General features: G+C 33.5%; 1 protein-coding gene across 3 annotated transcripts in view; it reads left to right on the top strand.

The window, feature by feature from the left end:
- LOC146996103 (ornithine decarboxylase 1-like) overlaps positions 1-25,694 on the top strand; it is a 52,352-nt gene that overhangs the window by 25,315 nt on the left and 1,343 nt on the right. For all 3 annotated transcript variants that reach the window (XM_085819751.1, XM_085819750.1, XM_085819749.1), the window contains exons 3-10: positions 1,027-1,123; positions 1,321-1,397; positions 4,183-4,355; positions 6,479-6,613; positions 8,138-8,303; positions 10,607-10,769; positions 15,866-15,969; positions 22,982-23,202. In XM_085819751.1, the coding sequence (XP_085675877.1) occupies positions 1,027-1,123; positions 1,321-1,397; positions 4,183-4,355; positions 6,479-6,613; positions 8,138-8,303; positions 10,607-10,769; positions 15,866-15,969; positions 22,982-23,202 (1,136 nt within the window). The remainder of the gene's footprint in view (positions 1-1,026; positions 1,124-1,320; positions 1,398-4,182; positions 4,356-6,478; positions 6,614-8,137; positions 8,304-10,606; positions 10,770-15,865; positions 15,970-22,981; positions 23,203-25,694) is intronic.

Consider the following 25,694-nt stretch of genomic DNA (forward strand, 5'->3'; position numbering starts at 1 on the left):
ATTCATGGGAGAATAAACAACCCGAAAGTTAAATTTCTGCAAAATATGTGCAACTTTATAGCTAATTGATGGAAAGAAGGGAATGACAACAGAATTTTTATAATCTCCTAAAACAAGAGTGTGCCTTTTAGTGTGTTGAAATGAGAATTTTTTAACTGCTTGATTAATAATGTTGGGTGGAAAGCCCCTGTCAATAGCTATTGCTTTTAAATAATTTAGTTCTTCATCAAGGGCTAGTTTGGAGGAGCAAACTTGAAGAGCACGGAAAACATAGGAATAAAATGAAGCTAACTTTTGTTTAGTCGGATGACATGATTTAAAGTGTGGTGGAAGGCAAACCGATGAAGGTTTACGGTAAACCGTCATCGGTCACCTATTTATTCGGTTGCATAAATGGCTGCGCAATGATAGTATATGTCATGTTAATGCGCGTAATAACGAAGTTGTGCAGTTTTCTATCATTTCAAACGAAAAACAGGTCGCTGTATGCACACGGAGAACAACATTTCTCTCCCCCAATGTAGACAGCGATCGTTTTCGCTTCCAAACACCAGGGAGCTGCAATTAGGTATCGCGCTCAAGTTTCGTACTGAACGCAATGAACAGAGAGAGTTTTCCTTTTATATATATATCAAAGGAAAACTCTCAAAATAAAGCTGCATCTTACAATCTTGAGAACTATTGATTACTTGGGCTCGATTCCAGGTAAACGCCCTGGCTGCATGGGGGTTTCCGTGGTTTTCGCCATGAGTAACGTGTATACGAGCTTTAGAAACCCTACCCTTAGAAAGTTCTCCTCGAAGGCATCCCTTCCCATAGGCAGAGAACCTTAGTGTGGTTTGCCGTAATCAACTGAACCAAACAACTCAATTTATATTATGTATTATGTTGTTATAGATAACTCTCTCTCACATAATCGAGATATGCTATTGTTAAAAACCTCATCCGATAACCTATTTTAACATTATTAATGTCTGTTGATTTACGTAGGAAATATTTCCGAAGCTAATTTATTTTTTTTTTCAGGGAAACGATCTCCCTTTTTACGTCGCCGACTTCTCAGATGTTGTGTATAAATGCCGATATTGGAAAGCAAAATTACCAAGAGTAGAGCCTTTTTACGGTAAAATAAAAAATGCTTCTTTTTCTATACATAAAGATTTATCAGTTATGTTTATGTAATTTTTACTACTTTCTAATTTTATTTATTTTTTAGAATTTTTTTATTATAAAATCCAATCTGTTTTCATTCTTGCTCATATTTATTGAGGAACTGTGTAATTATTTTATTTATTTATTTATTTTAATTTCCCGATTCAGCTGTCAAATGCAACTCTGATCCAATGCTACTACGCCTCATGGTTTCCCTAGGAGTGCGTTTTGACTGTGCTAGTAAAGTAAGGAAAATCATCTCATTTTAAATTTAAATAAAATTCTTTATATCAATGACTGAGATATTGTACACATCCCTCAACATTTCCTTTTCTTCAGAAGATATACAGTGAAACCTCAGTGTATACGTCATTAATCATTAATTCGTGCCATGTCCTTGGACCTATACCAAATGAACTTTCTTATAAGAATAGATGGGAAATTCTTTCGGATGTGTTAAAAAATAATTAATCCGTTCTTAACCGTTCAAAACCATCAAGCCAACAAATTTAATTAATTAATTATAAAATAAAAATACAAAACATGTATTTATGGGAACGATATTGAATTTAGATAAGTTTAAATTGCTTTATTAATTATATGAATTTAATCGTTGTCGGGCTTTACGATCACGTTTAATCGTTGTCGGGCTTTACGATGACGTTTAATCGTTGTCGAGCCTTACAATGATTTTATGACAGTGGCGATTACGAGTGTTCTCGTAAGGAGTATATTCTTAGTTGGATGTTTATAACAAAGATTGAATATATATACAACAACTATTATAACAATGACTTTTTTACAGTTCCTATGTTATTTAATTTTACTTATATTAATTACAATAAATCTCTTGGATTGCTCCGAATTGTTGTGTTTTTCTTAATCTCCAAAGTCAGATACCTCAAAGAACATGAAAATAGAACGAGTTTGATCGTATGTGGCGTAGGCCCAGTTTTACCTTATAGAGAAAGCTGCAATGGATTGAGGGTGGTTCTCTGCGTCATAACGTTACTGCGAAGTTAGAAAGGTGAGCCTCGAAGAAGAAGAGACTTGTAGACAGACGTAGCCGAATCGAATACAATTTTTATTTATAGACATGAACTATTTAACGAAACATATTCTTCATCACACATGTTCATGGGCGCAATAAGAAACCCCCATTTTTATATAAAATATCGCATTCTAGATAACGGCCTAGTTAGCACACGACAAAGCGTAGAGGGTGAAATAGTATCTTCGTTGCAGGAAAGCTGAAGCTAGAGTGCGCAGTTATCCAGTAGGGAGACTCACCAAGAGAAGGTTTTGGTTTAGGTTAGCAAGGTTTCAGTTCTCGAAATTTCGAGTTCAGGTTCCGAATTAGCTACGTTGTCAGCATTACGCGAGCCATCAAGATGGATTGAACTAGAATGACGTAGTCTAGAGGTTCTTCAGAGAAATTAGATATGGCTTCTAAATCCGTAAAGCTCAACAAAGGTCTGCCTAATATAAACTTTTATTGTGTGGATGTACAGGAAAATGTATGACATTTACCAATATTCAAAATATCATTCTTTTTATTATATACTAAGAATTCGTCAAGACTCTTTCAATAAATAGACCACATGAAGAATGATACGAGGAATATTATTTCAGTTCAGTGCAGCTTCCTTTTTATATCAGTGCCAAAGACGAGGAAAAGGCATTACCAGAAACTTCAAGAAAGATTACCATCAGTTGTTAAGTACAGTTTCCAAAATTCTCTGTACTGATAGCAAACTGTCGAGAAATCTTTCGGAAATCCGATAGCGAGTCTTTGGTCTATATCACCTATTCTTCGTATGCTATTCATAATTAAAAAGTTAATCCATTCGGAATTAAAAACGTTCACTAGCGACAGAGCGGAAAATTATTAAACACTAATTGTTTAAACTGGGTTCTGATAGAAGCGAATGGGTTGACTGCATAGGTGTAACCGTGATTCGTGTGTAACGTGGATACAAGCTAGTTTTCCTTAGAAAGTCCTTAACGGAAGCATTCCTCCCGTCACGCAGACAAACCCAGTGTGCTTGCCCTAATAAAATAAACCAAAACAGAATTTAATTCTCTAAAAATATTATATGAATTTAAATCTGTTGATAGCAAAGGGCAATGAATAAAAGATTTGATAAAACTTATAAACGCACAATTACGTGAAATATTTAATTAAATAAATAAAAGTGTGAAGCAGTAGAAAAATACGTAAATACCAAAATACAGACAAATAGGGAAAAATATTTGCATAAATTAAAAAAATTATGCATCTTATGGAACACATAAAGCGCTTCAACGTTTAGAATAACATTATTATCTGTCCAAATTGGAAATTTACTTTGCGTGCGAAGGAGTTTCACTTTTTCCAGCATAGTTTGTAGAGACATTAGGTATTTTTTTGAAAGCTAACGAGCTTTAAAAAAAAAAATAGCAAACGCCTTCGCCGGAAATCGAACCACGGACTAGTGGAATACCGACCCAGCGTGCAGAACCACTACACCACCAAAGACGCTAGGAAAGTGGGAGAAATACCTTATAAGTTTTGTTACCTGCATTTAAATTTTTAAGACGAAATTTAAATTCAGATTTAACATTTTCCATTACCGCCATTTGAAAAACGAGTGCAGCGCTGTATTCTATGTGATAAAACGAAGACTCTATCAAATGTCTGGTATTCTCATACTCTCCAACTTGTCATATAGATTTTAAAAGTACCTAACTCGATCTGAAAATGCCAATTCATGATAGCTTTATATTCCGATTAGACCATTTTCTATAAAGACTTGACACAAAAACAAAATGCGTTAGTTTTTGTAACCCTAACGATCGCCGTTTTTTAACCATAAGAACTAGTTTAGATATAGGTAAGACTTTAACGCAGAGATGCTTTCAAAACTTCATGTTATTTCTCTAGGAAAAGAAATTATTGCGCTTAAAAGAATAAATGTAGATTAAGGAGGAGCCTAGAAATAACTTCAATGAAAAGGAATAATTAATGAATGTCTCATTTTGCATTTCCAGGGTGAAATAGATGCCGTCCTTTCCGCCGGAGCAAATTCATCTGATATCATCTACGCCCATCCTTTCAAATTAGTTTCATTTCTCAGATACGCCGCATCCATCAACGTAGATTTTATGACATTTGACAGTGAACAAGAACTCATGAAAATCAAACGTGTTTTTCCCCATGCCAGGTAAATATATTTTTTTTTCTGTGCAATGTATGTTCCTACCTATGTTCTAAGTTTTGGCCTGCAGATGCAATACACGTCTCGCAGCGACGAAGAATCAATCGACGAACATTTGCAAGAATACCAGGTGTATCAGCAACACCACCACTTGCAGCAATGACAGGTGTATTACGTCCACGTCCAATTCCACAAGGTCTTCACAACGTGAAGAAATGCCTCGAGAACACGTCCCTGAATAGTTTTCGAGTACTGCCAGTAAGGCGAGGTGTCAGAGTGCTTCGCTTAGCCCCATCATTCGGGCTAAGAATTTTTCCTCTTTGCACAATCCATTATGCATACGTCTGAACATGTTGGGGCCACGGATGCGTCTGCTACAAAAACAGGAAATGATACAGTTCCCAAATATTAGTGTATAAAATATGTTCTGATGGAAATAAGGATCATCCCCTGATGAGAACAAAAATATGTATATGCACTCGGTAGCCCATGAGAAGTGAGTGAAGTGCAGTACATACATTTTGCTTGAAAAACGAGGGTCCGCTGTTACAGAATGATGCAGTCTATAGTTAGTGGTTTATTTAACCGTAATTATCTAAAATCTATCTGATTACAGCCTAGGCCTATGAAGCTAGATTCTCGAGCCTTATGTTTTAGAGTATTTTATATCATTTCACACTTCAGAAAACTCGTTTTTTTTTAATGAAAATAAAGTGAGCAATGGCGGGAAATCCTAAAAGGGATAACATGCTGCTTAGGACAAAATACTAGCTTAAGCAGGTCTTCTCTGAAATGGTATATTTCTGATGAGGCATGTGCTAAACGTTTTCTTAACTTGGATATTCATGATAATTTAAGATATTTAAAGTAATATATGAATGCCACGTAAAATATAAAATCTCACTTTAGGTCCTTTGGTGGTTGCAAGAAAAATAAAAAGATTACTTACTACTTCTAATCAGTAAATTTTCTGTATTCAGTAAATTTTCCGCTGTCAGATATTGAGCGAAGGTAATTTGCATATCCCATTTTGTCTACGAATAGTGCCCACTACTATTAGTACAAAAACTCTTTTTAAGCCGCGGCACTTCAGAAGATGCAGGTGATCTGACAGTAGAGATTCAGAAGCCGAATAATGTCTAGAAGTCGAAGCAACAATCGCAAATAGCCAACTGGCTTACACTTCAAAAGCCTGAGCAATAGTTCTGGGTGATCAGTGGTGTTCGCTTCAGAAGCCGCGGCAGCAATACGGAGCATCCAAGTGATGTCCATTTTAGAAGCTGGAGAAGCAATCCCGAATCGCCCTCTAGTGTTCATTTCAGAAGGCGTAGTAACAATCCAAAGAAGCCAAGTGATTTCTGCTTCAGAAGCCGACATAGCAATCTCAAGTGAGGAAATAATGTCCACTCTAGAAGCCGAAGCTGTGATCCGAAGTGGTCAGATGGTGTCTACCTCAGAAATAGGAGCAGAAATTTCGAGTGGCCGAGTGGTGTTCGCTTCAGATGCCGCAGTCACAATCCTGAGTGACCAAATGATGTCTACTTCAGAAGCCGGAGCAGCAGTAGCCATAAGGTATCCATTTCGGAAGCTGGAGTAGCACATCCGATTGGGCCAGTGATGTTCCATGAGTTCAGAAAACAGTCAGAATGATCACTTAAGACATCAGTTTCTTCTATTAAACTCTTGCTGTTATGTTTCTGTGGGTTTGGATTTCAGAGTACAAAATCATGTTTAACTGCTAGTTTTCTTATAAAACTGAAATCAGATTACTTGAAGCCTCACATTAAAGTAAAACTAAACTGAAGTTACAAGAAAAGCTAATTTAAAGCCAAAGTTTTCAACGCTACTGTCTAACATTCAATTTGAAAATTAATGTGTGAGGTCATTATCTTTGGTGACTAGTGGCAGGGTGCACGCCTTCAGAAAGTGTTCCCTTTTCAACTAAAGCTGTTATTTGTGTAGTTATTATCAATTGAAAAAGCGTATAAATGTTCAGTACTTTGAGGCTGAGTTTCAAATCTATATCTATCAAGCACTATAAATGTATATGAATATATTGCAAAACATCCAATAAAATGTTATTTACTAAAGACATTCACATTCTCAAATTCCTTCATTTTTAATTTCAGATTAGTTCTCCGCATAAGAATACCAAATGTACCGGCAGGATTCCCCCTGAATAAAAAATTTGGATGCGACTTGAAACAAGCTGAGAAATTGCTGCTCTTAGGTAGAAAGCTGGAAATGAACATCGTTGGGGTCAGGTAGGTGAGAACTTTTTTGTTCTAATTCTTCCATTTGATTATATATATATATCTATCTATCTAAAAAAAAAAAAAAAAAAAAAAAAAAAAAAAAAAAAAAAACTACTTCATGTAGCCATTCTTAATGAATTCTTTCTTCAACTTCAAAAGATTCGAAAATACCGTTTTGTGACGAATTTAAGCAGCCACTGAATGTTAGCCGCAATAGGATTTTAAAATTGGGAAAAAAGTAGTAAAAAATAGTTGTCCTCCAATTTAAATCCAGGAGGATTTAAAACTAAAAATTGTAAAACATAAAAATGATTTTAAAGTAGGTATTGAAAAACAAGAGACAAGTAATCAGTGTATGAGACATATATGTCTCAAGTAATCAGTGTATGAGACATATATGTCTCAAGTAATCAGTGTATGAGACCTATATGTCTATGTCTCTTAAAGACCACACACTATGGACTATCTAATCTATATAAGTACTATCGAAGAATTATCTTATAGCCTTGTCAAACAGAGCAAAAGTCAGAAGAAGGATGTATAAGACACTTTTATTCCAACTCAATTTAACAGTTACCCCTCTTGGGCTTACACAAGCCAAGCACTTCTGGTTTAAGAGAAATACGTAATGTTGAACAAACTCAAAATGGGGTAGATCAGACTAACGGCACGCAGGGTAATTTAACGCGCAGGGAAGACTCTGGTTTACAGAAAAATGGCGAGATAAAGCCAAATGGTTATAAACACTCACCTCCACTAAAACAAGTCGCTAATAATCACATTGCAACGTGGTCTGAAATAGAGTGACACGCTCTAAAACCAATATTCCGAAACTCTTGCTTAAATAGCAATTTCTTCTACCTTAATCGGAATAAACTGCGCTATTTCATTTACATTCTGGCATGAAAAGCTTGGGTGAGAAGAGAGTGATAGGAAGGTGATTCAACTTAAAATTAACTATTAATTAAAAATAAATAGATAAACCTCACAAGCTGTCGTAAAATAGCCTTCGTTCTTCGTTTGGATTAACAGACAGGTCCTGCATCTTTTTTAACAACTAGTTTAACTTTTTGTACGTTAAAGGCTGTTTATCTTCTGTATTACTGTGTGTTACACCGTCTTCTGGTGTTTATAAGATCAACCATTTCTTCATTTGTCATTTTCCGATCATCATTCTCGAATAATTCCTTGATTTTTCCTTTTCTAGATCGGAAAACCCTTCGACGCTTAATACTTTCGCAATATTTCCTTGGCTTCATTTTCAGTCGCTGGAAATCCTTTAAAATTGTTGACAATTTCTAGCCACAGCCGACGCAGCGCACCGCATATAAATGAAATTGTCTCGTTTGAGAAATTAAATGACGACAATTAATGTAATACGTACATGCAAAATTGCTTTCCGCAAGTCGGCATCGGGGCAAGAGTTTCCTGTAGTAGCGCTACTGGACATTCTGTTATTAATTCCTTGCTTCTTTCATTTGCTAATAATCCATTTCAAACTAAGCTAAAATAGGTATATGCTTTTGTTTTCAGTTTCCATGTAGGAAGTCTTTGTGAACAGCCATCCGCGTTTTCCAGAGCCATTGGAATGGCAAGACAAGTTTTTGACACGGCTGAAGATTTGGGATTTCACTTTACATTACTCGACATCGGAGGAGGTTTTCCCGGTGCTACCGGTACCATGGACGTCTTTGATAAAGTATGAAACTTACTTTTAGTCAAAAATACAGATTTATGATCATTGGAATGATTATAGACATTGCGTTAGCATAGTTTTAAGCTGATCAAACAATTAATGATAAATTTTTCCGGCGGAGTTGCCAAGCGATAATAATTAAATCACTAGCACGTCGCAGGTTGCTTTTTTTTATGGTTGCTTTTTTTATGGTTGCTTATGGTTGGTCGCAGGTTGCTTTTTTTTATAATATGCAGTCAATATTTGTAGATTGAAAGAGTGAGCAACGAAAACCAATGTCTTAATGGCTCACTTACGGAAAGGCAGAAAATACACTCTTCTTAGCCTCTCTCGAGTATACATTGTTATAATAGCTGAAGTATTGTACAAACGTAAGCACATAATCTAATCGATTTCTAATACGTGTATTACGTAAAATTATTACATTACATAATAATTTTATGTAATGTGAAGTTTACCTCATGTATCGGTCATTCAGCACTACCGATACATGATGTAAACTTCACATTACATCATTAGCAATTCAACGAGCCAACGACGCATAGCTCTTGCAGTAGCCAACGACGCATAGCTCTTGCACTCCAGTGGGACGGTGCGTCAAGACACCTGGGTACCTAGGCTAAAAGCCTTACCCCGAGTAGAACATGATAGTTGAAGTTACGATTTATAAAAGAGAATAACCTGATAAATAATATGGATAATATTAATAGAATTACAATAATATTAATAGTAATATTAATAATATCAGATAATATTAATATTAATAGAATTATATTAATATTGGCGAGGTCATTAGGATCGCAGCTGGCTATTTTAATGGCAGGGTTATTGATTGCTTTCTGTTTTGCATGAAATCTTTTAGCAATTTTGCAGTAATGGGATCTGAGGCGACTAACGCTCAGTTCCTCGTGGATACATTGGTTTCTTATGTACTACTGAGCATTTGTGATCTGCCTCAGAGTGCTATTTTGTGCTGTTTGTAATTTTTTCTTCAATTTTTAGTTGAGTATGCCCATACAGGGCAGGCATAACAAAGTAATAGACGCAAGATGGATTTATAAATGAGCAACTTGTTGTCTATAGATAAAACGCTGTTTCAAGCAATTAGAAGGAAGAGTCTAGCTTTATATATTTCAAGCCAAAGATTAAAAAGATATATAATAATTATCAATTACATTATGCCATTTATAATGTAATTAATAATTATTAGATATTTTTTTATCTTTGGCTTGAAATATATGTACATTAATATAGATTGAAAAAGTGAAATTTATTAATAATTATTTATAATAATTATACTATAATAATTAATTATTATAGTTTTTTAATTATTTATAAAAATTGTATTATAATACGTCTTTTGGATTTGGGGGCTAAAATCTGTATGCATTATCATACATAGTTGATGGGGGGAATTTATTTTAGGAAAAAACAGATTGAAAATTATTATTGAATATCAGACCATAATATTGAAAAATGTCACTTTAAATAAACGACTAGGCGAGATCCCTTTAAAAATGAATTTTGTTTCTTTTTTTAAATTACAAAAGAATATTCCACTAAAAATGTAGTTCCATTATTTACGTAAAATTCATGTTATGAAAAAAATATTCTCAACATTATTGGTTTCCAGCGATATTAACATTATTGGTTTTCAACATTATTGTGATTTTTCAACATTATTGGCTCACAACTGATGAGAGAATCAGTCCACGACACGATGACCTTCCCTCTATCGATAGTAAATTTCCCTCTTTCCGGAGAAGTGCGAAATCTTATGTAACGTCCTTATTCTGTGGAACGTAATTAAAACCCTTTCTGGATGATTGTATGTTTTGGCAGAATGCCAGCCACAGTTCCTTTAGACACGGTCGACCTGCATCAGACTTTGTCAAAAAAATTTCTCCGCAGGAGAAACTACGAATAGATTTTTACGAACAAAATCTCATTTGTGTTAATCATTGCTCTTCTAAAGCGGATTTCATTTTACTCATATAATTCATAACTTTCATAACAAAAATGCAACTATAACAAGGTAATTACGAAATAACTAACTTTAACATGCGTAAAAACATATAATGATAGATGAAATGTGTGTAGAAGGCTGGGCTGGGATAGTTATAAAGCTATTTAATTCTCGGTTTCTCATAAAATCGATCTTGAAACTTTCTGTATGCATTTAGAGATGTATGTTAAGTCATGAGTCTTCGGAAAAAAAGCAGATGATTATTTCAAAAGAGTTTTATCAAATTTGTTCCTTTTTCTTTTTTTGGTGTATTATTCTGTAATATCTTTACTTTTCCTAGATGTGCTACTATATAAATTTGAGCCTCGACGAACATTTTCCCGAAGGGTGTGGAGTTAAAATAATTGCAGAGCCAGGCTGCTACATGGTATCTTCTGCGTACAATCTCTGTACTAAAATTTTAGGGAAAAGGACAAGCGCAGACACAGATTCAGAAGATGATGGTAATTGCATTATTAATTTAGATCAAATAAAAGTTAGAATAAATACATTATTTTATAATTCATTATTATTTTACTATATTTTATTATTTATTAATATTTGCCACCAATCTATGTAACAAACGCTCAAAAGTTAAAATAAATCGTACGTATTCGCACTTCAACAAATAATAACGCGCCTTTCTATATGATACGCTGTTTATAGTCATTCAATGCAAAATGCCTTTTCGAGGCTAATATCCCAATGTTCTAATAATGTGAATTTGTGCTCTAATTTTACGAAAGAAGTTTTCAGGCATTTTGTACTATTTATTCGAGTTGCTCATAGAAGTCCTGCCTCGGAACTTTTAAAAGCTTTAAATATATATATTTGATAGTTAGGCCCTTCAATAGCTCAGTAAAACTCATAAATAAATAAATCACTTTACACAAAAACTCAAAAATGGACTGTATACTCAAATTTATTAATTACTCAAAAAACCGCATAGTTAGCCGCATAGTTTCCAAAAATTTTGATTTAATCTCTCGGCGGCGTCTCAGAACACACTCAAAGCTCCATACAAGTGGCCGCAAGGTGGCTCTGTAAACGAACATCAGCGTCATCGTTTTAGAACACAAATATTACATATTTTTCACAGATGGCGCCTCTGGCGTCAACATCCAGCCCGGCCTTGAATGTTACATTCAACAATAAATTTAGAACACAAGTTATAAAATACAAACACAACACTGCAAGATAATAATAATGATGGTTATACAATTATACAAACTCAAACTTGATAATTAACTGCAATAGCCTTTTATAGGTTCCGTTTTTATCTTTAAGTGTCACAACTCGAATAATATTATCTTGACCAGGATGGGTTTTTAATAATTCGTGCTAAATGCCACTTTAAAGGAGAGTAATTATCCGAATCTTTTACTAAAACTAAATCTCCTTTCTTCATTTCTACTTTTCCTTTATACCATTTAGGTCTATTTAAAAGTTTGTTTAAATATTCAGACGACCACTTTTTCCAAAAATTTTGATTTAATTTCTGAACCATTTGCCCTCTAGTTATCATCTAGTTAATTTTACAGAGATTTATAGGAATCTCTGTAAAATTAGGTTCAGGTAATGCAATTAAAGATGAACCAATAAGAAAGTGAGCAGGTGTCAATGCCTCTACATCATTTGGATCATTTGATATGGGACAAAGAGGGCTAGAATTAAGTATAGATTCAATTTGAACAATTAGAGTAAAAAATTCTTCATAAGTTAGAATTGTTTTTCCCACCACACGTTTCAAGTGATATTTAAGGGACTTGACACTAGCTTCCCATAAACCACCAAAGTGAGGAGTAGAGGGAGGAATAAAATGCCAACCCACAAAATTTCTGCCATTATCACTGAAAATATCTGAGGGTTTACCTCGCCTGGCAATAAAGCGTTTAAGTGCTGCTATAAATGTTGCACTTGTTAAATCATTTACAATTTCAAAGTGCAAGGCTTTCGTAGTGAAACATACAAAAATACATACAAATACTTTTCTTACCTGTTTACTTCTAACTACAAATTTTTTTACCACATATGGACCACAGAAATCGAGTCCTGTTTTAGCAAAAACTCTTGATACGGTCACTCTTGCAGCTGGTAAATCAGCCATCTGTTGCTGCACAGACCTAGAATTTACCTTTTTACAAATCATACAATTAAATATAATTTTTCTAATTACGTTTCTTGCAGAAACAATCCAAAATTTACTCCTTATAAGTCATAGGGTTGTTTCAGCACCTGCATGAAAATAAAGACCATGAAAATGATTAATCACAATTACAGTAAAATTATGTTTAGTTGGCAGAATCGTAGGATGTTTTCTCATTTTACTTAAGTCACTGTTTTTCAGTCTGCCACCCACTCTGAGTATTCTATCACAATCTAAAAATGGACACAAATTCAATAGTTTACTACTATTGGGAATAGGAGCACCCTTTTCTAAGGACTGGATTTCTGTCACAAATGAAGTCCTTTGAACGTTTTTCACAATACTCAATAACGCACTAGGAAGTTCACTGGTTTTCAACGTTCCGCATGTAGCATGCAATGGATGCCTGGTGTTATGCAAGAATCTCTTGCACCAAGCCACTACTCTTAGCAATTTGTTGTAAGATGAACAATTATTGATGACATCTAATGGCTCATAAGTGTTAATAAGTGCACATATTTCACTTACTGCTGGTGGTTTTAATTCGCGAAGATACAGTTCTTCGGACTCCTCAGGGATATCATTTTGGCACTTAGTCATCACAGGTTGAAGAAGAAATGGGGGACCACGCCATCACAGTTCACGCAGTTGAAGTTTGACCAGATCAGCACCTCTTGATATGTGATCTGCAGGGTTCTGTTTAGATGGGACTTGATGCCACTGTCGCACCTCCGTCATTTCTTGAACCACCGCAACTCGATTAGTAACAAACGTTTTCATACAACAGGGCTCCTTTTCAGCCAAGCCAAAACTATCGAAGAGTCACTCCAGAAAAATGCATTATTCACATTAAGTTTCAGAGCAGACATTACTCGAGTCATTAACTTCGCAAGCAATACAGGTGCGCATAACTCTAATCTCGGTATGGTAACTTGCTATAAAGGAGAAACTTTTGATTTACTTGCTACCAGCCTTATCACCACTTCATCATATTGGGAGACGGATTTACAATAAACTACAGCTCCATAAGCAAACTCAGAGGCATCACAAAATCCGTGTAACTCAATAACAATTGCTTCTGCGACAAGAATGCATCTGTTAATTTCTACTTTACATATTTGTGGTAGTTCAGAGAAAAACCGTTGCCATTCTTTGGCTTCTTTATCAAGTAGAATATCGTCCCAATTGAGCTTCAAAACCCATAATCTCTGAAGAAATATTTTAGCTTTAGCTATCACGGGACCCAATAAACCAAGTGGGTCAAAGATTCTCGCTATTGTTGACAAAACTTGCCTTTTAGTAATTTTAGACTCATTTTCTAGTTTCACTTTAAAATTAAAACAATATTTATCTGCTTTCCAGGAAACACCAAGGGCTGACACTTCATTCACGCACTGAAATGTGTATTCAGCTCTACAGCAATACGCTGATAATCTTCTTTTTTTGCAGTTTTAAACATTTTGAATCTACCTTTTCAATTACACAGTTATTACAATTAAGGCCACGTACCTTCTATTTAAGAGTAATCCGCTAGTTTTCCGTAACACTCGTCTTCCGACTTTGACACACATTCGAGCTCCGGTTCGACGGACCGACAATGGGCCCGTCAATAGCTCAGGAAAACTCATAAGTAAATAAATCACTTTACACAAAAACTCAAAAATGGAATGTATACTCAAATTTATTAATTACTCAAAAAGCCACATAGTTAGTTCAAATCTCTCGGTGGCGTCTCAGAACACACTCAAAGCTTCATACAAGTGGCCGCAAGGTGGCGCTATAAACGAACATCAGAGTCATCGTTTTAGAACACAAATATTACATATTTTTCACAGATGGCGCCTCTGGCGTCAACAACAGTATTCTCTTAAAGTTAATTAGATATTTCTGCGAGATCAACTCCGGTGTCATCGGTTTTCATAGACTTGTTATAATAAGCGGTAAAAGGTTTCACTCATATCTTTTCTTTAAACGGTACTTTAATAAAAGTCATTGTATAAGCGAGGACGACAGAAAATTTGACATCTATAAATTACAATTACAGCAATATGAATATATTTTTGTTCTGTATATGATTTGCCAATAATAAATATGTTGGAACGCAGAATCATTTGGATAGGATTGCTAAATCTGCATAATTTCCTCAACAACTAGCAGTTCTGTTACGAATTTCGTGTTTCCTGAAGGTCATGCGGATGTTAATTGGGGTAAATCTTAGCTGGTGAACAAGTTCATTTATTATCTATAATTATCTTTATAACATCCTAATAATTTATCAGTGACATAGAATATGTTTTTATCACAGAACACTCAAATGACTAGTACGCGCCAGTTTGATAATTATAATTATCAATAACTTGTTTAAATTGGAAGAAGCAGTGGTAATATTGTTTATTTCTTAGAACATTATAAATGTAATTTTAATTTTCACAGAATTATCACCCGTACAATTGCCCAACTAATACCAGAATGTTCATAAAAAATTCAATAAAAATGTTTCACGAACGTGTCAGAAACATTCAATCGATACGTTCTGAATCACGTCTATGTGTAACAGTTCTAAAGCGGACATTAACACTTCCAAATCAGTAATAGTAACACTGTCGTGTAAAGTCTAAAGAATGTTCGGGTAGGAACGTTCATAAAATGTTCTACGAGAAAGTTTATACGAAGTACTGCTAGAACATTATAAATGAACACGCACTTTATAAGTTTTAAATAATATTATTTTGTATTGTTTAGTGTACTAAACTAACCTTTTTATTTATGATATTTTATACTAATAAAACTATTTTTATAATAAATGCATATAAAATAGGTTTATTTTGAAGCAGAAGACATGAAAAATGAGCAATGCCATCGCCGGGACTCGAACCTGCACCTCTCGAATACGCGCCGAATGTGCTACTGTTACACTCCGAAGGCATGCAGAAAGGAGGGAGAAAATACCTTACATAGTCCCCCTTTTGAAGGGCGACTGGGCTTTAGCGGACGGAATAACTAAATCCTGGTGGCGAAGAATCATCATCCACCACCTTTTTTTTATTAGTTCGGTCGCCACTATTGAGTCATTAGTATTTTTGAAGTAGGAAACGCGAAAAATGAGCAATATCCTGTCCGGGACTCGAACCTGGACCTCTTGAATATGCGACGACGAGTGTGCTACCGTTACACCATACATGAAAGCGTGCTGGAAGGAGGGAGTAAATACCTTATACAATTTCTGCAACCAATGCCTTTGCAAAGTAAAAATTATCTTTTAAAATATTTCTGTAAAATGAGTAATTTGTAGGTTGTATAAATACTGTTAAGCTTACTAATATTAGCTAGATAACCTAAGAAATACTTATTAAGCTTACTGAAATAATTTATGCTCTTTATATGCGTTATCTAAACGTATATTTTGTTTTACAGAATGTTTCGACAAATCTTTGCAACGTTATTACTACCTCAATGACGGCGTTTATGCGTCACTGAGGGGGTTCGAAAGATATGGATTCAACATGAAACCACTTCTAGTAAGTGGGAATTATTTATGATTCTTGTAGTTCTATCAAATAATGATAGTTTAATAGACACATCTCAAACGATTTGTAACGTTTATATTTATCATGAAATGCACAAAGGAGATAGCCAAACATGTATTTTTTAACAAGCATTTTAAACCATATTTAACTACTTTTATTTTCTTAAGGACTGAAAGGTTTTGTTATTTCAAATGCTTAACTCCAGATAAAAGATGCAAGTATAACGCTTCCTAGTAGATTCTCAAGTCTTTCGAATCTCTGATTTCTTAAATATTTCAAATAAAAATTTAAAAAAAAGAGAAGGAAAAAAGAAAATCCAAAGTTTTCAATTAAAGCAAAATTGAAAACCCGCATTTAAAGAGAAAAAATAATTTGAGTGTCCCGTTTTCGAAAATACTCCTATATTTATGCATTAAGGTACGAATGAAGTACAGTAAATTGAATGCATAATTAAAGCTCTGAAAACTTAAGTTTCATTTTCCCAACATAATTTGACATAATTTTATAATTAAGAATTCAGCAGTCGTGACTGGGTCCTCTGATTTATAGACAACGGGACTCATTTTCGTGTCATCGCTTTCTGATATTTCCATCCATACATTTACGTTTGACATGAAGAAACCACGAAACCTCTCACACAGTCACTTCCCTCGTATACCAGAATCTGATTCCAGGTTGAACTACTAGCGTCATACATTTGCGTTAGACATGAAGAAACCACGAAACCTCTGACACAATCACTTCTCTCGTATACCAGGATCTAAACCCAGGTTGAACTACTAGCGTCCAACGATTTCACCGCTCTGATGATAGTAGAGAATGGGGGTACGAAATGATGTTTCCACTTTAAGGGATATTTTGCATCAATCCTCTTACAGCCTGATTGTCTTTGATAGTTATTCTTTAATTGAATGCTTTTTGAAATGTGCACTCTGCACACACACAAAAAAAGGGAGGGTATAATTCTACACCTCCCGTTCTGCTAGGTCGATTGATGAAATTTAATTTGGGCTTTTTATGTCCCGAAAGCGCAACTTTGGGTATATATTAGATTTATATGTAGCACTGGTCTAACATAGGTATTCTGACACAAAAACCGAACTTTTTCTGAAATAACAGTTCCATTTTTTTTCATGTTTCGATTCTACGACTCGAATTATTTCTTATTATTAAATTTTGCAAAAATTAGTCTGAAACTTACCAAGAAATTAAAAAGTGAGCCACTTAGCAAAATTCTTAATTTATGGTAACCCATTTCCATTTCATTTTGCCCAAGGAAAAGGAAAGAGACACAGTTCATTCTTTAAAATAATTTTAACAAAGTGCGTAAAGCAAGTTTGGCGTAATTATCGCTTCTCAAAAATACGCCAAATGTTTAAACTATATAATGTTATAAATTGGCGTATATGGAAATTTTAAATAAAAAACAAATTTTTTGCAGGTACATTTCTATATTAAAGCAATGGTAAAAATTATATAGGTTACAATTGAAAACGGTTTCAAAATTTAATAAAAACTACTGAAAATAAAAAACTTTTTTAAAAATCAGAAAATAGCTACGAATTTTTATTTTGACAGAACCTAAATTTCGAATTTTGAAAGAAGGAATCGAGTCAATTAAAATTAAGGATTTTAAATTTTGAGAGTTATTTTTTAAATTCTACTCGTGCGATTTTTGCAAAAGCTGGACACTTTGGCCTAATTTGCGTCGTAGAATCGAAATACGGAAAAAGGTAATTATATCATTTCCCAATAAATCTGATTTTTTTAGTACACCTATATTAGAACATTGCTATATATATATATATATATATATATATATATATATATATATATAGCAATATAATATAGTATATATAATTTATCAAGCAAAGCAGTAATAACAATTTTTAAAAAACCAATTTTGGTCTAGAAAACATCTTGCGCAATATGCTGCAAAATAAGTAAAATATAAAAATTGTAGTAAGCTCGCCTAAAAGTTACCAAGAGCTGCTGCTCCAAAAGGTTCAACACGTTTGTTAATCTTTAAGCTTGCAGGCCCAGCCCGTATGTTTTTGTATTTTTAGGACTAATAGCTCATCGCTTTTTATTTTCGTTTTTGATTTTAATTTTAATTTTAGTCTAGATTTAGGAAGTTTAGGTTTTGATTAACATATTTTAACACCTTAATGTGTCATTCTGTGCGGACGCGTCGGGAAATTGGAACAGAGAATTGAGACTATTAAAATTTCCAAGACACTTTGTCTAAATTAAAAAAAAATTTTTAGCGAAAAGTTTCAATTGTCTGTTTCGGGGAAACGCGTAATGGGGTTAGCTAGATTTGACGTTCAAATAAATGAAATTTCCCTTGAAAAGCCTGTTTGGAAGTCGAATTGGGCTAATTTACCATTTTCCGCTTACCTTTTAACTTTTTCTGTTTTTTAATATATTTTTTTAATGTTTTACATGTCTAATGATTTGATTTACATGTGTATTAATTTTTTTGAAAACGTGTTGAACCTTTTGGAGCAGCAGCTCTTGGTAACTTTTAGGCGTGCTTACTACAATTATATATATATATATATATATATATATATATATATATATATATATATATATATATATATATATATATATATATAATAAAATTAAAAGCTAGGTCATAAGAACAATATTAAAAAGACCAATTTGGTCTAAAAATTTTTTTCGCAATATGCTGCAAAATTAAGGAAATGAGAACATTGTAGTGAGCTCGCCAAAAAGTTACCAGGAGCTGTGGCTCCAAGAAAAATTCAACACAGTTTTTTTAGAAAACAATGACATTGTAGGGTTAAAAATTAGGCTACACGCGAAATAAAATGTAAAATATAAAACACAGTAAAATACAAATTGTTAGAAACAAGTTAATGGCAAAAAATATAGTAAAAAACCTATCGATGTGACAAGTTAAAACATATGAAAAACCAATCGATGGAATAAGTTAAAACAAATGAAAACATATAAAAATTATAAAGCGGAAAATGGTAAATTAGCTCAATTCGAGATCCAACCTGGCTTTTCAAGGGAAATTTCTGGTTAAACGTCGAACCAAGCTAACTCCATTACGCGTTTCGCTGAAACAAACAATTGAAACTTTTGCGTTACGAAATTTTTAATTAATTAGATGAATTGTCCTAGAATAATTTTTTTAGTTTCAATTCTCTGTTCCAATTTCCCGACGCGTCCGCACAAAATGACACATTAAGGTGTAAAAAATGTAAACGCAACTCCGATGTACAGCTATAATTAAAATTAAATTAAATAGCAAACAAAGTAGGTCTTGCTAAGACCAAGAAAATTTGTCTGTAAAGGAAACTTAAAAAACAGACCTGTAGCTATGCAGTCTTCTCTATCATGAAGCAAGCTGAAAAGGGGTTGTAATTCCCCTCTGTGTCCTTCAACGCCACTCTTCGTATGACGTAAGAAGGGAAAACAACGTCACTGGGCAACAGCCAATGTGATAAGACTGTCCGTTGGCGGGAACTCGACCCCAGTACTAAAATGGGGGTCGAAAGACTCGGAAAAACGTGGAAAGATTTCAAAATGGCGTCGGTCAAGTTGTTTGAAGAATAAGAACTGTTTCTAAAAGTGAAAATGGCTAATTCAGAAAAATTACTTAACATGGCCACAAAAGTAAGAGTAAAAAGGGAAAAACAGTCATTTGTTAATAAAAGTCGTAATTCTTCAAGCTAGAGGGCGATCAAGCTACAATGAAAAACGAAAAGGCCCGATTCGTTGATAACAGGAGTAGAATTGGCCATCAAAGTAATTTAAAACTATTTAAACAATAGTATTAAAAGTATTGTGCCAAAATTTTTGGAGGAAAGAAAACGTAGTGGCAAGAATTATCTGTATATTTTTACATTAGATTCTCAGAATCAGCCATCCACTTTATACCGTCCTATTGGGCTTTATATATAAAATATCACTATTTAACTCAAAAAATCTAAAAAATTGGTAAATTGGTCAGCTTTTTTTAAGGTATTTTTAAATATTTTTTGAGGAGAATTAGGTTATTTTTCAAAACTGTCACGAAGTATAGTATTTCTTCTTGAAGGTGTTTTGTTGTATTGCAGATTCTTTTTATTCTAAGTAGCTGTGAATAAATTGTGTTTAAGATGACTCTTTTGGAAATATTTGAATTCCAGTTGGTTAATTTCAGTGTTGAAAAATTGAATTCTCTTCTTTTATCGTAAATTTTTATAAAATTGTAATCAATATATATCATGTAATCAAGGTAGACTACATTATGTTGCACTGTATTTGTATTATTTAGTTTTAAGCATGTAGGGTAGATATTAGCAACTTCCATTTGGTTGCAGTTGTTAAAGGCAATGACATCATCAATATATCGATAGATGTGTTGGTAAAATTTATGTTCTTCTTTACTGAGTGAACGGACAAAGGTCAATTCTTTTGTAAAAAGGAATAATTCACAGACAGAACTTGAAAAATTACCTCCCATTGGAATTCCCTGCATTTGTTTAAAGATGCTATTGTTAAATTGAATAAAATTATTGAAAAGCACGCTTGAGAGAAAAAGTTGCCATTTTTCGGTAATCTGATATATATGTTTCGTCGCGTTTTCGAGTCGTGAAAAACGCATGTTAAATTTCGTCAGTCGGCCGAATAGAACAGAAGAAAGAACTGTCCCTCCTTTTCATGGAGATAAGAAAGGAAGGAGTGGCCAACTGGCAATAGAAGTGAAGCACTGCTTCGAAGCTTCGGTCACCAGATGGGGTGTTCTTTATTTACATTCAGAAGCTCGCTTGACAGTGTTCTGATAGTATTTCGACACACGACAGTTCCATACAAATCGAAAAAAGGACACTTTCACATGAAAGAAACGTTCATAGTGTGATGGATAATCGCAATTTGTATAGTTTAGTGACATTTACGCAAAAATCACATCTTGGTTATTTTTCGATAACTAACAACAGCGATTTTGATTATGAATTTGTTTTATAAAGTTCTAAGCTGTTGAACTACAAAAATATAAATTTTAACAAAAATGTTATGCTTAAAGAATGAAAAATACCTTACGGTACCTTTAAAAGTGTATATGTCTTTCGATGCCCTTGATAGAGTATTCGCTACTTTTATTTTATGTTCCAAACGCCAAAATGTTTTAAATAAAACAAATTTTTTTCTCATCCATATATTATTGTAACATGTACCTTCTAAAATTTTTTAGAGGAGAGGCTTTACTGTTGCTCATTTTAAACTGATCATTTTAATTTTATATATCTGAAAAATAATCCCTTTGGGCTTACACGGTTTACTTATTTGGGTTAATTAAAAATAAAATATAGTGAATGCACAGAAATTAAAGATTTGAACATGCCAGAAATGAAAAATATGAAATATGTATGGGTATTTATGCATGTGCTTGTAAAAAGCATGTATCTGCCTTTAACAAAATACATAAATATTCATTAAATTATTTATAAATTTATTTGAAATGAAGAATTTATTCATTTATAAAAAACTGTGAAGAAATCTAATTATTAAATATATCTAATTTAAAATGATTATAAATGTTATCTAAATATATAATAAGCTTAATTTTGAATTGTAAACATAAATTGAAATCCTGTTGACAAATACGTTATAAAACTATTTAAGCAAAAATTGTTCGTACTGGAAAGCAGTTTGTTAAAAGGCATTGTAAAGCAAATGCTATGAGATGCTCACTTAAGAAAGTAATAAAGAGTTCTGGAATATGTATTGTTGAAATTAATGGTAAAAAGAAATCTGATAAGTATAATTAAAAGAATTATTCCCGTTACATTTTATAATAACTCAGTTACAAGTTTTAAATAATACTTAAAAAATCCGTATTTTATTCCTTTTCAGAAATGTTCAGAGAAAAATAAGTGCTATTTAAAGTATTTCGCTAATTTCTAATAATTCTCTAATTTAAAATGAACCAAATAGAGCATTAATTAAAAATTAACTTATATTTTTCGATTTAAAAGATGCCTCAGAAGCCAAAAAATCATGTCATATTTTGGAAAGTATTTTAGGAAGAAGCTCTATAAAAAGAAAAGAAATAATGCATAATGCTAAATAATGCTTTGATCTTAATTTTTGTACCTTAACCGAATAAAATCGAATTACCTTAATTTTTTTTCCTAATGCAATTAACGAAAACTTTTGAAAATATTTCATTCAAATTAAACCATTCTGAGAAAACTGTTCTGCGAAAAGTATAGCATTTAATTCCGTTCAGAATGAAATGTTGTTTAAAAATATGTTGTTTTCACATACTTAGGACCCTGAAGTGTTGTAGAAAAAGAAAATATATACATTTATATGTATATTTGCGACGTAATTACAAAATATTTACACCCGAACGCGTCAAATCCCATAGAACTCAATGGTAAATGACCCAATGTTTTGGTCACCACGTAGGGATCGCCGGTGCTTCAGAGCAGGGTACACTTTACGTAGCCATAAAATATCTTTACAGTAAGAAATTCTACATGAAAAGATTTTTTCAATACAATTCCTTGCACAAATGAACTAGCAAGTAATGGCTATTGTAAACAAATCAGTATTTTATTCAAATTATACATGAACAATAGGAGATTTGCAAGTATAATTTTTTATCAGAGTGAAATGCGCAACCTGTTCTAATTTGCGTAAGGTTAAAAGGTGCCATCTGTTCTAAATTCATTCTACTGCGAAATTCATATAAGTGCTAAAAGAACCAACCACAAAACATGTTTCAAGGAATACTCGATTGCCCTGTGGTGTGTTGCGGTTTAAATAGTTATTGCAGTTGGATTATACTCACATTACATATTATTAAACTTCAGTTGTACATTGAAGTACAAACCTTTTACTTTTACGCGTTACAAACATTTCAAATTAACGTTTTATATTAAACATTTATTTTTTTATTCTTTCTTTCTGTTTGTACCATCTTTCTTCTTATTTTAATTGTTTATTAATTTTAACATTTTAATTTCTTCTACTTCAGAGCAAGGCCGAACTTGCTTCTCGACAAATACTTCGCAGCAAATTGTGGGGAGCCACTTGCTGCAGCGCTGATTGTATCATCCAAGACTGCCTGCTGCCCGAAATGGAAGTTGGAGAGCATATTGTATTTGACAACATGGGAGCTTACACACAATCGTTGGCAAGTACGTTCAACGGGTTCCCTGCGCCGACCATTCATTACATATTCCCACCGCAATCAACGTAAGTCGAATTACGATTTCTCTAAATTATATACATTTATGAACAAAAGTTTAAAAATATTAAATTAAGATTATAAAGTATTAAATTCTCACAGTATGTTGTGAAATTATTTAAATAATAAAGAGATAATAATCAAATCAGAAAAGGATTCAAGAGTTTAACAGGAAACACATACACCAAAATTGAAACTAAAAGACAACAATTGAATAAAATAACGTATTAAAAATAATATACATAATCGTTGAAAATTCTTTGGTTCTTTTCAAGAAGCAGAAGAGGAAATTTAAATAGAGCCACGTTTCTGAATTATATCTGGATAAATATAAATTTTTGAAATAATTCAAAAAAAAAAAAAAAAAAAGAAAAATTCAAAAGAAAGCGTCAAATAAAATTAAATTAACTAAAATAACAGACTATTAAAAATGCAATGAAATATAACATAAAATATTTATTTTTAATTTTACAATTATCATTAAGATATCATCTGATCCGGCAGACAATAAAACAAAGAATACTGTGAAAATAAACAGTAAAAACTAAGCATTTTTAAAATAAGAAAACATAAAAATCAATGTATAAATTAAAAGTAATAGACTAAATAAGTATTTAAATAAATTTCGAGTCGAAGAAAATGCGGAGCTGCTAGCAAACGTTGTAAACCAAAAATAAACATATTGTAAAATCAAAAATTTTTCCAAAACGAGTTTATTTTACAGAGATATGTTAAAGGTTAAATAAATAAGAAGATTTACGGATAATTTAAGTACAAAAGTTTCCAAATAGTGGAAAAATAATAAACCGTACAAAAAAAAAAAAAAAAAATTCCAGACCTAAACTGGAAAATATTTAAAAAGGTAATATGCCTAAAATGGGAGAAAAAATTTTAATTAAACCAATTAATTCAATTAAAACTTTATTTGAAAAGAACGAGAAAAAGAAAATCTGAATAAAATAATTCACTACCACCTGTTGCTCCTTCGGGAATGTTGTTATGAAGTACTACCTACTAAAACGTAAAAGGACCTTAAGCTACTAAAGATTGCTAATTACACTGGTGTGCAAAAATTAAGGACGAGACGGTTTTTTCAATATAACTTTGTACAAAAGCTTTACAAATCAACACATTTAATACCGTAAGATCCCCAATACGTAAGGACAGGAGAAATGTAAGCAACATTTACTAAAAGAGAAATCAGAGGGATAAAAAGAAGCTTTATTGAAAAAGTAGCATGGAGCGCAATGCGACTGAAGGCCGAAACATCCCTGTGATGAGTGTCTAGCAAGGAACATCCGGTCTTTAATAGGGGATATGATCTTCCCTGACTGCTAGGCAGGTTTCACAGCGTCTGCCCATACTGAGAATGAGGGTGTCAATGAGTTGTTGAGGCATTGCTGCCACCACAGAGAACGCCTTCTCCGATGGGCAGGCGTTAGAGATACACACCGTACAGGGCGTCGTGCAAACAGACCACCACCGTGCAGTCTTCTGGCCACGGTAAAACGGGATATCGGTCGTCCAGTCGCCTGTGTCGTGTGTCTAGTGATTTCTCTCGCTGTCTGCCGCCTGTTTCTTCTGGCCTGTAAGGCAATATACCGGTTATCTGCGGTGTGGTTCCTCGTGGACGACCACTACTAAACCCCGGATAGCTGTTCTTGTAGTTTGAAATTGTTTCCAAAGTCGTGAAATGATGCTGTGAGCAATTCCGAACTCTGCAGGCACACTTGTCACACTGCGGCCTTCCTCCAACTTCCCAATGATTCGACCTCGGGTAAAAGCATCCAGATGTCGTCTAACAGATTGATTATTCGCCATTTCTCGCTGAGGCAGCAACTCGGTGTGATTTTAACTGCTATACGGCGTGCAATCTCTTTGCAAGAAATACTGATCTTACACCGACAACATGCTTTATACTACTCAGACACTCCCCCATTACGTCTACCTGCATATCTGCGCATGTGCTACCGTACATCACCTTACTTAATCTCCTGATTGGTCTTTCTGTCCGCTCTGTCTCTTCGTTCAGCCACTAAGGATCTTAAGTTTTACTAACGTTTATTTTATTTTAAGTCGTTACTATCACTTCTTATTTTCTACTTCCGGCCAGAATTAAAAGCTTATTTATGCGAATTTGTATTGCAAACGCCAAGTACTTAAGTTGTGGCTTTTTGCCAAGCGAGAGAGAGGAAGGAGTTAGTAGAAGCAGGCTGCTTGCCTTAGCAGTTTTACTCGGTTGCTGGTTGCCTTCAAGGCCAGAGGTTTAATCCTCTTGATAATTTTAAACGTATCGTAGTGTTAACAGTTCTGTGTACTACATACGGCCTTTCTGTTAATATACGGTCAATCTTCAAGTAGCCACTTGTTTATTAATCCAAAGTTAAGTCTAGTTAGAGTTTAGTTAATATATTTATATTCTTACATTCAGACCACAAGTGGGTGGTCTCTGTATTCCGAAGTCCGGAAATCATTGTAAAGAGAGAAAAATAAAGGGTTT

The sequence above is a fragment of the Stegodyphus dumicola genome, chromosome 7, assembly GCF_044657685.1.
Source record: "Stegodyphus dumicola isolate Sdum_Otavi_A_Nest chromosome 7, ASM4465768v1".
Classification (NCBI taxonomy): domain Eukaryota; kingdom Metazoa; phylum Arthropoda; class Arachnida; order Araneae; family Eresidae; genus Stegodyphus; species Stegodyphus dumicola.